At 50.8% G+C, this 15,248-nt stretch overlaps 1 protein-coding gene across 1 annotated transcript in view; it reads right to left on the minus strand.

The window, feature by feature from the left end:
* The window catches only part of PLXNC1 (plexin C1), a 464,687-nt gene that overhangs the window by 219,560 nt on the left and 229,879 nt on the right, over nt 1-15,248 (minus strand). Inside the window, exon 11 of the mRNA XM_085653399.1 lies at nt 14,740-14,919. Within this exon, the coding sequence (XP_085509525.1) occupies nt 14,740-14,919 (180 nt within the window). The remainder of the gene's footprint in view (nt 1-14,739; nt 14,920-15,248) is intronic.

Genomic DNA, 15,248 nt, shown 5'->3' on the forward strand with positions numbered 1-15,248 from the left:
TAGGTAGGATGTTCTCCTCTCTCTTTGTTTCCACTTTCTCCTAGGCTGTCTATCCTGGTGCGACCTGACTCTCAGGCAGAGAGCAGTGCTACTTCAGAGTGCTCGCCCGGATAGTAAACTAAGGGTAGTATCCCTTAGGGCACATTCACCTTCACTTTTTCGTTTTTGGTCCTGAAGAAGCGCCAGGGATCCTTTTCTTGGACCATTGGGGCGCGAAACATGTCGACCGCTTGACCACACACAAGTTACCCATTGATACATTAATTTCAATAAGGTAACACCCGACCTACGGGTCTTTTATTATGTCAAGGGTGCTATTCACATTAAACTTTATTCCAGTAACCCTTAGACATTTTTAGGATACCACTTCACTAACACACTCCACCACCACACAGCTCTTTTGTTATTAGGACCCAAACCACACACCCGCATGCACCAAACGGCGTTTTCTCAAAAAGATCTCCGCTAAAGTGACCCTTCGGGGGACCCGTAGGGCATTGCAGCGCCGGCCCGACGAGGAGCAAACGCCCAATGATGAAGCATGACATCCTTCGGGGTGTGTGAGGGCAACATGAGAAACTAAGGAATGCCCTCCCCTATCCTTAGGCAGTTGGGCCTAATATTAGCCTAGACTTTTTCGCTTCATATCTCCCTTTATCTCTCTAGGAACAGTGTCTCCATTTGAATACTATGTTGGTTGGATTCCATGATTGGATTGTTTGATTTACTATCAGACCCCAGTAAAGTGCGCCAGGGCATGTAAATGCAAACACCGCTGGTGGGCTTGCAGCACTGGTTGTGCCACCCACAGAAGCGGCCGGTAAAATATGTCTAAGGTCTGCCATCGCAGAACCTGCGTGCAGTCTGGTACTGACATGCTGACTGGCAGGTGCCCACACTTGCCGGTCCCTAAAACCTTCCCTTAGCTGCATGTTAGTCACCCCTCTGGTAGGCCCACGGGCAGGGTGCGTTGTAAGCCTAAGGTAGGACAAGCCTGGATGCGTGGCATGTCCTAGTAGTGAATGACCGCCATCTTGTTGTTCACTACTGCAAGGCTACCCTGTTCTCATAGGCCAGTATGGGCGGCCTGGATTATTACACCCTATGATCCTAACCGACCCAGGGAACATGGTAGAAGATCGAGGTTAGTATGCCTGAACTCGGAATAATAAGGTACATCTTTTCGCAGGGTTTATTTTAATATTCCGGGTTTGCAAATGCCGCTTTTAGAAAGCTGGCCTTTGCTTGCCTAAACATTTCAGCCGCCTCTGCGTGATGTGTATCTGATGTCTGGCTGGTGTGAGTGACAGGGCTGGGGGAACCCAGATGGGCAGGGCTAGGTAGCCTGGTGGTGAATAGGACGATCGACAGGTAGATGGGTGGGAGGAGTGCTCCTAGGCTCTGAATAGGACAGTACTCTGCCACCTCAATGCCGGCTCCGCCCCCTGTGGAGCGTCAGAGGACTCTGCCCTGCACTCTGAAAGGAGAAGCCTGCATCGCGTAAACAAAGTGCTCAGAAACCAGACTGAACTAGGCAAGGGCCCCCCTGGCCTGGGAGAACAAAAGATTTGCTGTATAAATGGAGGAGCCCTGCTCCTGAGAAACTAGATCCGCTTTTGACCAAGAAGAATCTCTGCCTGAGGAGGAGGCACCGGGAAAGCTGTAGGAGGAAGACTGTCCCTATCCTGGGGGATTGGCCTGCAGTGGTGACCTTGCTGCCAAGGGAGAGAAGAGAAACTGTTGCTGAAGACTTTTACTTTACTTTTACTTTCAAGACTTGTGCTTTTCCAAAACGATCTCCAAGGGCTTGGAACTGAGCTTGCCCCCTGAACTGAGCCCCAGGACCATTGGGCTCTACCTGATCTTCACTCGCCTGCCGCTGGACTGTGGTGTCCTTTCCCTCGCCGGAGCTGTGACCCTCGTGCCCCAGTCCCTCCCTGAGCCGTGACCAGGACTGCTTAGCCGCCCCCGCCTTGGGAAGAGCCTCGCTCGATCGGAGCTGCTCCCCCTACACTGTGCTGGGCTGCCCCTGTCACCTCGCTCGTTGGAGGCTCGCTGTGCACCTTCACCCTCCAGCCGGAATCGGCGGTTGTGAGCATCTCCAAGCCTCGGACGGCCCGGACGTAATCTGCGTGCCCGGCTGCCCCGCTTTGTTCACCCGCCACCTGCAACACCCCGCTCTTGTCGTGAGCCTGAAGATCAGACCCCCATTGTGAAGTGTGGGAGCCCCGGACGCCGCCTCGCTCTTCTGTCGAAAGAGCCGCTGGAATCCCGCACCCGCCTTTGCGTCAAGAAACAAGGTACTGTACTTACGAACTCGACCGCGAGCTCGCATCGGATCCAGGGTCCGCAACGTTCTGATTTCCCTGTCATCTGCCGCGTGCTTCCCGGGCGCCGCCTCAGCACGAAGTGCGCTGAGGCCTACAGTCACCTTGTGCCCGCCTAAAAGAACTTGCCGTAACAAAGAGAACTTTACCGTATTCCTAAGAATTGTGGCCCCATCAGTCTAACGTTACTGGGCCTTGTATCTGAATCTGCTGAAACTACATAAAAGCTTATTTTTATATACTTCCTGATTGGTGTCCGTTTGTGGTGCATGCAAGGGGTTTACTGTATGCGTAATTGCATTTGCTTAACCGTGTACGCCTGAGACTTAGCCTAGACTGCTCGCGCCACGCACCTAGAGGGTGAGCAGGGGTTATTCTGGGGAGTCATCCTTCACCCTGACAAGAAGTAAAGGGTCCCTGCTTGTTGTGGGTTCACACCTGCGTCAACCAGAGCCCCCTCATTTCTAACATTGGTGGCAGCGGTGAGGATTTACGGATTTGCATTTGCGATTTGCGTATAGGGAACCACTGATCACCACGTAGTGAGAGCAGACCGGTAACACAGCCACAAGACTAGCATCTGTTTTTGTTTTGCCAAAAATCTCCGTTGTTAGAACCATGCCTGGTTCACTTCCCGCCGGAAGGGCAGCTTCTATAATCTCTGGATTTGAGGACGTAGATTGGGAAGAAAGCGCACTTCAGAATTATACCAATGAAGAGTTGAGAGGTTTTTGCTCCAAGTTCAGAATTGCCCAAACTGGATTGAAAAACAAGACCCAACTCGTGAAGGCGCTGAGGGCCTGGTATGAGTCAAAGGCACCAGAGAATCAGGTGGAAATAGTCCCACCAGAAAGTGTCCATGAGTTTGGCAGAGGCCTGTCGCCAGAAGAGTTGGCAGACAGGGCAGCAACCCGGGCACACGAAGTAGAGATGGCAAAACTTCATGGGCAGATGGATATGGAAAAACAAAGATTAGCCATGGAAGAAAAGAAACTACAATTAGAGCATGACATGAAGCTGAGGGAGCTGGAGCTGAAAGCAAAAAGTTTGGAGCTTAATCCCTCTGGTGGCAGCACACCGCCAGTACCGGCGGAACCAAGAGTTTACATTCCCAAGGATGTAGTGAAGGAGTTCTTCAAGAATGACGACATCGGGCAGTGGTTCAGAGCCTACGAGGTAGCCATGTCTTCCCACCGGGTCCCTGAGAAAGATTGGGGAGCGGGGTTGTGGGGACGGTTCCTGAGTGAAGGGCGGGACACACTGTTAGATTTACCTGCTGATGTTCATAATTCTTATGCCCATATGAAGGAAGCATTGATGGCTAGGTATGGGTTGACCCCTGAGTTATATAGACAGAGGTTTAGGGGTTGCACTAAGATTCCCAATAGTACGTATGTGGAGTATGTGACTTTCTTTTGCAGAGCACTGGATGGTTGGGTAAAGGGTAGTAAGGTGAATGATTATCAAGGGCTTCTTGATTTAATGGCATGGGAGCACTTGTCCAGTAATTGTTTTCCTGAGCTACGCCAGCACCTGATAGATAGTGGGCTGACTAACCCGAGGAAGCTTGCTGAGGAGGCGGACCGCTGGGTCAGTACCAGGGTCCACAAGGGTACCGTGGGAGATTCCGCCAAAGGTGGGCAGGGTCCCCAGCAGAAGAGTGGGGGGGACAGGGGTAAACAGAAGCAGTTCCAAAAAGGGCCCCAAAATAGTCCCCAAGGGAACCAAGGGAAGGGTTCTCAGCCTCCCCCACACCAGAAACCGACCGGGGCCCCGACAGGTCCTCCTGTTCAGAAGGGGCCCGTCAGATGTTACAGGTGTAACAATTTGGGGCATTTTGCCTCTGATGTAAAGTGTCCATTGTTTGGTAAACCAGCACCCACTGGTGCTCCACCCCGGCAGGTGACTAGTGTAGCCTTGGGGGAGGAGAGGGATGTCCAAGGTGGGTGGGGTCCCGCAGAGATGTCTCTGGTCTCGCTAGGAGACCGTGAAGTGGTGCCTCCAACCCAGCTGCCTGAGAACACTAAGAAGTACAGGCAGTGGGTGACCATAAATGGCCATAGAGTGGAAGCTCTTCGAGACACAGGAGCCAGTGTGACAGCTGTGAGGTGTCACCTGGTGTCTCAAGAGCAGGTGGTCCCCAATGCATTCTACCCCGTTGTTGCCGCTGACAACACAGAGAGACACTGCAAGGTGGCTCAGGTTCCCTTTGAGTGGGGGGGGGGGGTCTCTGGTACTCTTCAGGTAGCTGTGAGGCCCGCCATGCCTGTAGACTGTTTGTTAGGGAACGATTTGGAGAGCTCACCTTGGGCTAACGTGGAGCAGAGTGCTCACCTGGAGATGTTGGGTATGCCGGATTGGGCGTGTGTCACCACACGGTCCATGGCAGCCAGTAGAGGGACTCAAGAGGTCCTGGAGCCTGAGAGGGAGGCCCAGGAACCGGCCTCAGAGAGAAGGAGCAAGGGGCGCGGGAAGCCGGCCCCTGAAGTTCCCACGGTCCAGGAGGAAGCAGACCTTGAGGGGGATGCCCTGGAGCCTACAGGGGAGCAGATAGCTGAACTGGGAGACCTGCCGGAGCTGACCCATTGGCAGCAGGAAGGGGGTCCCACCAGGGAGGACTTTTGTAAGGCACAGAAGGAGTGCCCTTCTCTCGTGGGTATGCGGCAGCAGGCTGCAGACCAGGCCGCAGGTGATCAGTCAGGATCACATTTTGTTTACTGGGAGAACGACCTCCTATATACAGAGCCTAAGGTTGCTGAGCCTGGGTCAGCCCGTGCGCTGGTGGTACCCCAGGACTTCAGAGCCTTCCTACTGGGGCTGGCTCACGATGTGCCATTGGCAGGGCATTTGGGGCAGGACAAGACCTTTGAAAGGCTTGTCACCCACTTTTATTGGCCTCAAATGCGCAGGAGTTCGGATACTCACTGCAGGACATGCCAGACTTGCCAGGCAAGTGGAAAGAGTGGAAGGAAGCAGAAGGCTCCACTCCAGCCATTCCCTGTGGTCGGTACCCCATTCCAGCGAGTGGGGATTGACATTGTAGGGCCACTGGACCCCAGGACAGCGATGGGCAATAGGTTCATCCTGGTCCTGGTGGACCATGCCACCCGGTACCCGGAAGCCATTCCTCTGAGGACAGTGACGGCCCCCGTGGTGGGACGTGCACTGATGGGAATTTTCTCCCGAGTGGGATTCCCTCTAGAGGTGGTGTCTGACCGAGGTACCAATTTCATGTCCAAGTACATGAAATCTCTTTGGCAAGAGTGTGGTGTAACCTACAAGTTCACCACCCCTTACCACCCCCAAGGAAACGGGTTGGTTGAGAGATTCAACCGAACCCTCAAAGGCATGATAATGGGCCTGGAAGGACCCATGAGGCGTAAGTGGGACGTCCTCTTACCATGGCTTCTCTTCGCTTACCGTGAGGTGCCACAGAAGTCTCTGGGGTTCAGTCCCTTTGAGCTTCTGTATGGTCACCCAGTCAGAGGACCTCTAAGTCTGGTCAAGGAAGGCTGGGAGCAATCTCCCAGGAAACCTCCCCAGAATGTATATAGTTACATGCTGGCCTTCAGGAATCAGACTAGGCGATTCAGGCAACTTGCTGAGGCAAATCTGGAAGGCAGCCAGGAGGTTATGAAGCGGTGGTACGACCAGAATGCCACTCTGGTAGAGCTTCAGCCTGGACAGAAGGTATGGGTCTTGGCCCCCGTGGAGCCGTGTGCGCTCCAGGATAAGTGGACCGGTCCCTTTGAGGTGGTGGAGCGCAAGAATCCTGTTACCTACGTGGTGGACCTGAAGTCTCCTAGGAACCCCTTAAGGGTCCTACATGTCAACCGCCTCAAGCCCCACTTGGAGAGGTCCCAAGTGGGCATGCTCTTGGCAACAGATGCTGGGATGGAAGAGGAGACAGAACCTCTTCCGGACCTCCTGTCAGCCAAGGAGCAAGATGGGTCAGTGGATGGTGTCATCCTCTCTTCCACCCTGACCCCTGAGCAACAGAATGATTGTCGCCAGTTGCTGGGACAATTTTCTGACCTGTTTTCCCTGGTCCCTGGTGTCACTGATTGGTGCGTCCATGATGTGGACACTGGGGATAGTCCACCTGTGTGGCGCAAGGCATACAGGGTGACTGACAGGGTGAGGACATGCATCAAGGAGGAGGTCTCCAAAATGTTTGCACTCTGGGTAATTGAGTCTTCTAGCAGTCCTTGGGCCAGCCCCGTGGTCTTGGTCCCAAAGGCTGCAGCGCCGGGAGCCACACCCGAACTCCGGTTCTGTGTGGACTACAGAGGACTCAATTCGGTCACTAGGACCGACGCACACCCCATCCCCAGAGCTGATGAGCTCATCGATCGGCTAGGGGCTGCCAACTACCTCAGCACGTTTGATTTAACGTCTGGGTATTGGCAGATCGCCTTGACCGAGGGGGCCAAAGAGAGGTCAGCATTTTCCACCCCAGATGGGCACTACCAGTTCCGGGTTATGCCCTTTGGGATGAAGAATGCCCTTGCCACCTTTCAGAGATTGGTCAACCAGGTGTTGGCTGGGCTGGATTCGTTCAGTGCAGCCTACCTGGATGACATCGCGGTGTTCAGCTCCACTTGGGAAGAACACCTGCGACACCTCTGGGAAGTGTTGATGGCGCTGCGCAAGGCAGGCCTCACGATCAAGGCGAGTAAGTGCCAGATTGGGCAGGGTTCCGTGGTGTACTTGGGACACCAAGTTGGGAGTGGCCAGGTGGCACCCCTTCAGCCCAAGATAGAAACCATCCTGAATTGGGAGGCGCCCAAAACCCAGACGGAGGTGAGAGCCTTCTTAGGTCTCACCGGGTACTACAGGAGGTTTGTCAAGGGGTATGGCCCCCTTGACAGCGCTGACTTCGAAGAAGCAGCCCAGGAAAGTGATTTGGACTGACACCTGTCAAAAAGCTTTTGAGGCCTTGAAAACTGCTATGTGCACGGCGCCCGTGCTCTTGGCTCCCAACTTCTCCAAAGAGTTTATCGTTCAGACAGACGCATCAGAGCATGGTGTGGGGGCTGTTCTTTCACAGATTAATGAGGAGGGCCTAGATCAACCCGTAGCCTTTCTTAGCAGGAGGTTACTTCCACGGGAACAGAGGTGGAGTGCTATTGAGCGTGAGGCATTTGCTGTGGTCTGGGCGCTGAAGAAGCTAAGACCCTACTTGTTTGGGTCTCACTTCCGGGTTCAGACGGACCACAGGCCCCTCAGATGGTTGATGCATATGAGGGGTGAGAATCCAAAGCTGTTGAGGTGGTCCATTTCCCTACAGGGTATGGATTTCACGGTGGAACATCGCCCTGGTACAGATCACGCCAATGCTGACGGTCTGTCCAGATTTTCCCGCCTTAGTGATGAGGAACTCCCTGGGGTAGGGTAGTTCTCCCCACTTTTCAGCTGGAGGGGACACGTGTTAGACCTGGCACCTTGGCGTGAGTCTCCCTTCCTCTTTTTGTTGCTGTGCCTCATGTGATTTTATGGTGTTGGCCGCTCAGCGCGCTGTGCCACTGCCAACCAGTGTCGCGGCGCGAGTGCTCCCTTGTAAATTGTATATGTTGGTTGGATTCCATGATTGGATTGTTTGATTTACTATCAGACCCCAGTAAAGTGCGCCAGGAGCGCCAGGGCATGTAAATGCAAACACCGCTGGTGGGCTTGCAGCACTGGTTGTGCCACCCACAGAAGCGGCCGGTAAAATATGTCTAAGGTCTGCCATCGCAGAACCTGCGTGCAGTCTGGTACTGACATGCTGACTGGCAGGTGCCCACACTTGCCGGTCCCTAAAACCTTCCCTTAGCTGCAGGTTAGTCACCCCACTGGTAGGCCCACGGGCAGGGTGCGTTGTAAGCCTAAGGTAGGACAAGCCTGGATGCGTGGCATGTCCTAGTAGTGAATGACCGCCATCTTGTTGTTCACTACTGAAAGGCTACCCTGTTCTCATAGGCCAGTATGGGCGGCCAGGATTATTACACCCTATGATCCTAACCGACCCAGGGAACATGGTAGAAGATCGAGGTTAGTATGCCTGAACTCAGAATAATAAGGTACATCTTTTTGCAAGGTTTATTTTAATATTCCGGGTTTGCAAATGCCGCTTTTAGAAAGCTGGCCTTTGCTTGCCTAAACATTTCAGCCGCCTCTGCGTGATGTGTATCTGATGTCTGGCTGGTGTGAGTGACAGGGCTGGGGGAACCCAGATGGGCAGGGCTAGGTAGCCTGGTGGTGAATAGGACGATCGACAGGTAGATGGGTGGGAGGAGTGCTCCTAGGCTCTGAATAGGACAGTACTCTGCCACCTCAATACCGGCTCCGCCCCCTGTGGAGCGTCTGAGGACTCTGCCCTGCACTCTGAAAGGAGAAGCCTGCATCGCGTAAACAAAGTGCTCAGAAACCAGACTGAACTAGGCAAGGGCCCCCCTGGCCTGGGAGAACAAAAGATTTGCTGTATAAATGGAGGAGCCCTGCTCCTGAGAAACTAGATCCGCTTTTGACCAAAAAGAATCTCTGCCTGAGGAGGAGGCACCGGGAAAGCTGTAGGAGGAAGACTGTCCCTATCCTGGGGCATTGGCCTGCAGTGGTGACCTTGCTGCCAAGGGAGAGAAGAGAAACTGTTGCTGAAGACTTTTACTTTACTTTTACTTTCAAGACTTGTGCTTTTCCAAAACGATCTCCAAGGGCTTGGAACTGAGCTTGCCCCCTGAACTGAGCCCCAGGACCATTGGGCTCTACCTGATCTTCACTCGCCTGCCGCTGGACTGTGGTGTCCTTTCCCTCGCCGGAGCTGTGACCCTCGTGCCCCAGTCCCTCCCTGAGCCGTGACCAGGACTGCTTAGCCGCCCCCGCCTTGGGAAGAGCCTCGCTCGATCGGAGCCGCTCCCCCTACGCTGTGCTGGGCTGCCCCTGTCACCTCGCTCGTCGGAGGCTCGCTGTGCACCTTCACCCTCCCGCCGGAATCGGCGGTTGTGAGCATCTCCAAACCTCGGACGGCCCGGACGTAATCTGCGTGCCCGGCTGCCCCGCTTTGTTCACCCGCCACCTGCAACACCCCGCTCTTGTCGTGAGCCTGAAGATCAGACCCCCATCGTGAAGTGTGGGAGCCCCGGACGCCGCCTCGCTCTTCTGTCGAAAGAGCCGCTGGAATCCCGCACCCACCTTTGCGTCAAGAAACAAGGTACTGTACTTACGAACTCGACCGCGAGCTCGCATCGGATCCAGGGTCCGCAACGTTCTGATTTCCCTGTCATCTGCCGCGTGCTTCCCGGGCGCCGCCTCAGCACGAAGTGCGCTGAGGCCTACAGTCACCTTGTGCCCGCCTAAAAGAACTTGCCGTAACAAAGAGAACTTTACCGTATTCCTAAGAATTGTGGCCCCATCAGTCTAACGTTACTGGGCCTTGTATCTGAATCTGCTGAAACTACATAAAAGCTTATTTTTATATACTTCCTGATTGGTGTCCGTTTGTGGTGCATGCAAGGGGTTTACTGTATGCGTAATTGCATTTGCTTAACCGTGTACGCCTGAGACTTAGCCTAGACTGCTCGCGCCACGCAGCTAGAGGGTGAGCAGGGGTTATTCTGGGGAGTCATCCTTCGCCCTGACAAGAAGTAAAGGGTCCCTGCTTGTTGTGGGTTCACACCTGCATCAACCAGAGCCCCCTCATTTCTAACAAGAAGGTTATACCAATGCCTGTTTCTGGAACCTTTTAGCACCTGATGCTTGGTATTTGGAAACTGACAATGTTTAACATTAAAATCACAAAGTGCCAAATTCACACTATCGGCAAAAGCCATTAGAATGTGCACTTCTCTCTAGCTGGACACTAAATGATTAAATACGCGTTACCCACAAGTGTAATCCTATTGAAATGTAGATCCAGGCTTTGTAGGTTGTCAGTTTCTTTGTGACTGAAAAAGCTTGAGTCATTATGACCAGTTTAGGAATTAGTATTTTAATTGGCTAGCAAACCCAGCACAATGAAAGGCAATATAGGAGTGCTGCCAATTACCACGCATCATGGGTTACACTAACGCATTTTAGTGCTGGTCTCATCATCTCCGCACTAAAATACATTAGTTACACATATTATAGCTTCTGGGAAGACCACGGCGAGGTGCTACACCTTATCACAATAGCAGCCACTGCCAGTATATGCTGCTCTGCTGGCTGCTCAGTGACGCAATTAGGAGCTCATCACTGACTGGGCAGAGGTGTGATCTCTGTGGGCTAGGAGTCAAACCCGAGTGTAATATATAATGTGGCGTCTGAGACTGCAGCGTTGAACTTTCACTCAGACAAATAAATCTGCATCAGGCCGGGCCCTCTCTGGGCCGCTTGGTCATTCAGTGTCAGAATATAAACAGGCAGGATCCGGCCCTGGCCTCATGTGAATCCAAAGCTTTCTGTTCCAACTCCATTACCTCAGCGCAGCAGAACTTTTTAACAGTTTTAGGTCTCACCTAGGAAGCGCTTCAATATCTCTTCAAGACATGCTTTATTCAGGTATGGGCTTGAAGCTCCACCCATTTTCCGCCCATCTTTTCAATTGGCTGCTGTTGGAGTCCTTGGTAAATGGTGGCTTTTGATTTGCTAATAGGCTTAGTAGTCCCTCTTTAGGACCTCCCTTTCTCATGTTGTAACCTCCCATAAGGACTGCCCCTCTTACATGTGTTGTTACTCAGCATGCTTTATTTACAATCTGTGAGCAATATTTTCGAACATGACTTTCTCCTACCTGGCATGCTCTCCCGCAACTTAATGACTTTTTTTTTTGTAGCACAGCACGCCGAGCTTGGACTTTGATAATGGCGTTATTTTTGCAACATTGTTTTCTTTGCCCAGCGCTTCATTTTAATTAGCAATGGCAGCCGCGCGTGATATTTTAAAAATTCACGGCTCGCCCGACTTTCACCTTGTCATTTATCAAGTATGGGTTTTTTTGGCAGCGCGGCACAAAATTGCGGCAGCGTGCCTTTCGTTTCCTCTGTGTAAGCGCTCCTTTATTTTCAAAATGTGAGCCTCGTCCCACTCCAGTGAAAGGTGCGAATCGACAAACTCTATTTATTCATTATTTTATGCATTTAGTACACAGCGCTGCACAGGCGGCGTGGTGCGCTGCTTACGAAAAACTTAAAATGTTGAAAAAATAGAGTTTGGCGAGCAGCGTTGTTCTTTTCTTGGGCGCCGCTTGCTAAACTCTGCTTCTGCTTTTGAGCTCCCTTCTCCCAACCACCCACCACAAGGACTTTCTGCCGCAGCTGAATTGAATCTAACCCAAATTCAAAACAACAGTCATTCTTACATTTGCAACTTGTTGGCTATCATTTTCGCATCAAACAAAATGTCAATTTTCTTAAGCAGTAACCATTGCCTCATGTTTCTGTTAAACATAGCTAGACGTAACGTACAAGGCTGCTTGGGAGGAGCTAGTACTTGCGGTAAACAACTTGCCCATCCTTCTTATAGAGACTGGTCTTCAAGGCTCTCTAGTAGGCGTAGACAGGAAGGCGAGCAATCCAGTTACATTGAAGCATTTGCAATGCAATAGGTGTGCAATACTGCAAGTTTGAGCTATTGTTATTGCATTATTATTTGCAACTCCAATAGCTCCAACTTTTGGTCATGCGAGACCTATTGCATGCAGATGCGTGTTTTTACTATTGTTACACCTGCCCAGAAAAGGTGGCCCCGTCGTGACCCTCACTGTGTGGTCTATGTGGTGGCCATGCTGTTGATGGGCAGCTGGAGCGATGCAGGCTATTTTTGCTTCCAGGAGCAGCCCGACTGGTTAACCTCTCTCAGCCAGCCCTCCTCCACCCCGGACATTTCAGCCAAGGCCGGAATAATGTTACAAATTAGCTCTCATCTGCCCTCTGTTAACATGTGTGGCGTGGACTGGGTGGATCCCTGTAGTTCGGTCGGGCAGGCGGCAGCAGTTTGAAAGCGCCACTGCGAGCACCGACCAGCAGCTGAGCCTGTCCTCACCTACTGGTGCAGCCAGTGAACATAGAGGCCGTGACAAGAGAGAGGGATAGCGGAGTCTGCCAGAATGACAATGCCTCAGCAGCAGCAGCCACAAGAGGCTAGGCACACAGGCAGCTGATCTCCTCATTCAAAGCACATTGTGACAGCGAGAGATGGTGACCATCACCATTCAGGGCCAAGAGAAGGATTGCCTAGCCGGCCATCAGCCTGCAATCTCAGCAACATCTGCAGCCCAGTCCAGCTCACTGGATTCGTAGGCGCTCCCTGTTGGCTCAGCCTGGCAATCACTTCCGGTTACCATATGTGAGTTCAGCAGAGGGGAGCACTCAACAAACATAAGTACTGCAATGGGGGCAGTGTCAGAGTGGGGGATGGGGAAAAGATGTGGCTAAAAAAGAGAAAATATTTTTATTCTGTCACTATTTTTGTTGGCTTTCACGTTCAGGCATAAAATATTGTTGAAAACTTAAAATGAAAGATAATTGCAAGTTAAAGTAATCAGTAAGAAATTCACTATTTTACATTATTTAATCGCATTGGCCAATGTAATCAATCCATATGTCTGTATGTGTGAATGTGTGTGTAACCACAGAGACACAGAACGAGCTCCCAGCCTGTGACTTAAAGCACAGTAAATGTGAAAGTCATTATTTTGAAATTGTATTACACAAAGTAATTGATTGGTTGCCACAAAATGTGCAAACAGATTTACTGTTTCTAATCAAGTGGGTTAGTGGCCTTCCATTTTTTGCGGTTTTGCAACAGTATCAACATCTGTATAACTTCTTGTTGCTCAAAATGGTGTCATTTCTGACATTTACCTCTTTCCGCGGATGTTGTTGCTGGTGTGTACTCACGAGAAAGTGTTCCTCTAAGTGCCACGCATTTGACACGTGAATATGACTCATAAGGACATATAACACGAAAAGCTCTAAACCAAGGCTGACCACAGGTTCAGCACATCAATTCCAGTTACACAATTCATAAGAGTCCAGTGCAATCCACCTCCGAAACCCGCCGTAGTTGGGCCTCACTGGAATCCAGACAGATAGATTTGAAAACATGGAGGGTGCACCAGGAAGAAAGTCACACTCTCTCAAGCAAGTCCTTTTAGATTTATTTTATTCTTTTTTATAGAAACAAGCGATAGGGCATCAGCCAACGTGTTTCGTTACTATCAAAGGAACTTTATCAAATGTTTTAGGTGAAACAGTCCAATGCATCCAGTATATCCACAATAAACATCCAAAATATTAAAAGAAGAAACCCCACAATAAGGGTTCAAAGTAATCAACTCCAGCCACGATGATCTGGAGATTCTCCTTCTTTGAGATGGCAGGTGTGCCCGGCAATGGTGTACCTTTGCCGGGCACACCTGCCGTCTTTATTTTGACTTTGACTTTGACCAGGAGAGGAGTGTTGGGTACACCAAAGTGCACATGATGCTTTGACCAGCCCTTTTATGCCGGCCAAACAGTCATGCGCACTTTAGCATGTTCTCCATGCAGGCTGCATTACAGCCAGCATGGAGAACATGCCCAGACCCCTAGTCCCCGTCTGAGCGCCAAACCACGGCACCCAGACCAATCACAGCACTGCATTGCTGCCTTGTGACTGGTTTAGGGGAGCCATACACAACGCTGCATTGCAGCATTGTGATTGGCTCAGGGGAGCCTGGCTGCTTCCTGTTCAGCAGAGTAGAGACGACTTGGGACAGAACAGGGGGGAGGTAAGTGAATTTGTCTTTTTTTTACAATTATACCTCCTTACTTCCTCGCCACCGTGCCTCACCACACCCAGATCCATGCTGGCCGCCACTGGTCACTTTGTAAATAGGGCCCAGTATGGTGCATTGATTACTCTGCCGTAGCGTCGCTGAAAAGTGCTGCAAAGGCGGCGCAAAACCTTCATAACTAAGGCCCTATGCACCAAGTCCAAGCATTGCTAGCCAAAGGCATAGTTGCAATCCACTACCACTCACACACAAACACCTCATTAGCATGGGCTGCATGCCCCAGTTAGCTGGAGAGGCCAATCAGAACACAGTTTGTTTTCACAGGACAGCAAGTAGAAGAGGGTGGGCCAAACTATCCATCCTTGCTTTTCATTAATGTAGACTTTGCAATGAAATCCATACCATACTGATGTAACCAGCTCAGGAGTATTAAGGGGTCCAAGCAGCATAAACACTGACATCAGAGGTCTTGAGATGATTACTCACTTATTTGTTGATTTCAGTGTGGGCCTGGGCCAATCCCAAGGCTCCAGAGTGATGTGCAGCAAACATGAAGGACTTAAGAACAATAACAAAGAGAACAGAAGATCAATGTGGCTACAAAGGTACATCAGGCGGACTTCAAGCTTTCTTTGCACCATGCAGGGAATGTAAATACATTTATAAACAGAGTATTACCTGACCCATGTTTTCTTTGGGGATAATTGATAACACAGTGGTAAGGAGGTGTATGATATTGCTATCCCCTGGAGACAGTTTGTCCCATCAAAATTGATACACAATGTCTTAGTTTCTTTGCGATCAGGTGGCAGAGAAACCTCTAGGTGGGTGTTGTTAATTTTGCTGATCACATTTATTCTGAAAAAAATAGAAAATAACATTTAGTTACAAAGTTTATCTGTGTCTTCAGCATGCTGTCCTTCTAAAAGAAGGGCAGTGCACTTTTAAGTTGTCCTTTGCAAGAAATTGATGACACTAACCAATAACAACTTCAAATACCAAACATCTGATCTTTAAAAAAAAGAATGCATCTTTTAACCTTCCCTTCATTTTTTACAACTTAGCCAGACATAAGCATCTTATTTTTTGCTGATGTTAGTGTGCTAATGAGTCTGTGAGTGAATGATTGTCTGTTGTGTCATTTCTTTTAGTAATAAGAGCAACCATGTGTCAGTGTTATAGGAGAG

Source organism: Triturus cristatus, chromosome 4_1 (assembly GCF_964204655.1).
Source record: "Triturus cristatus chromosome 4_1, aTriCri1.1, whole genome shotgun sequence".
Lineage (NCBI taxonomy): Eukaryota > Metazoa > Chordata > Amphibia > Caudata > Salamandridae > Triturus > Triturus cristatus.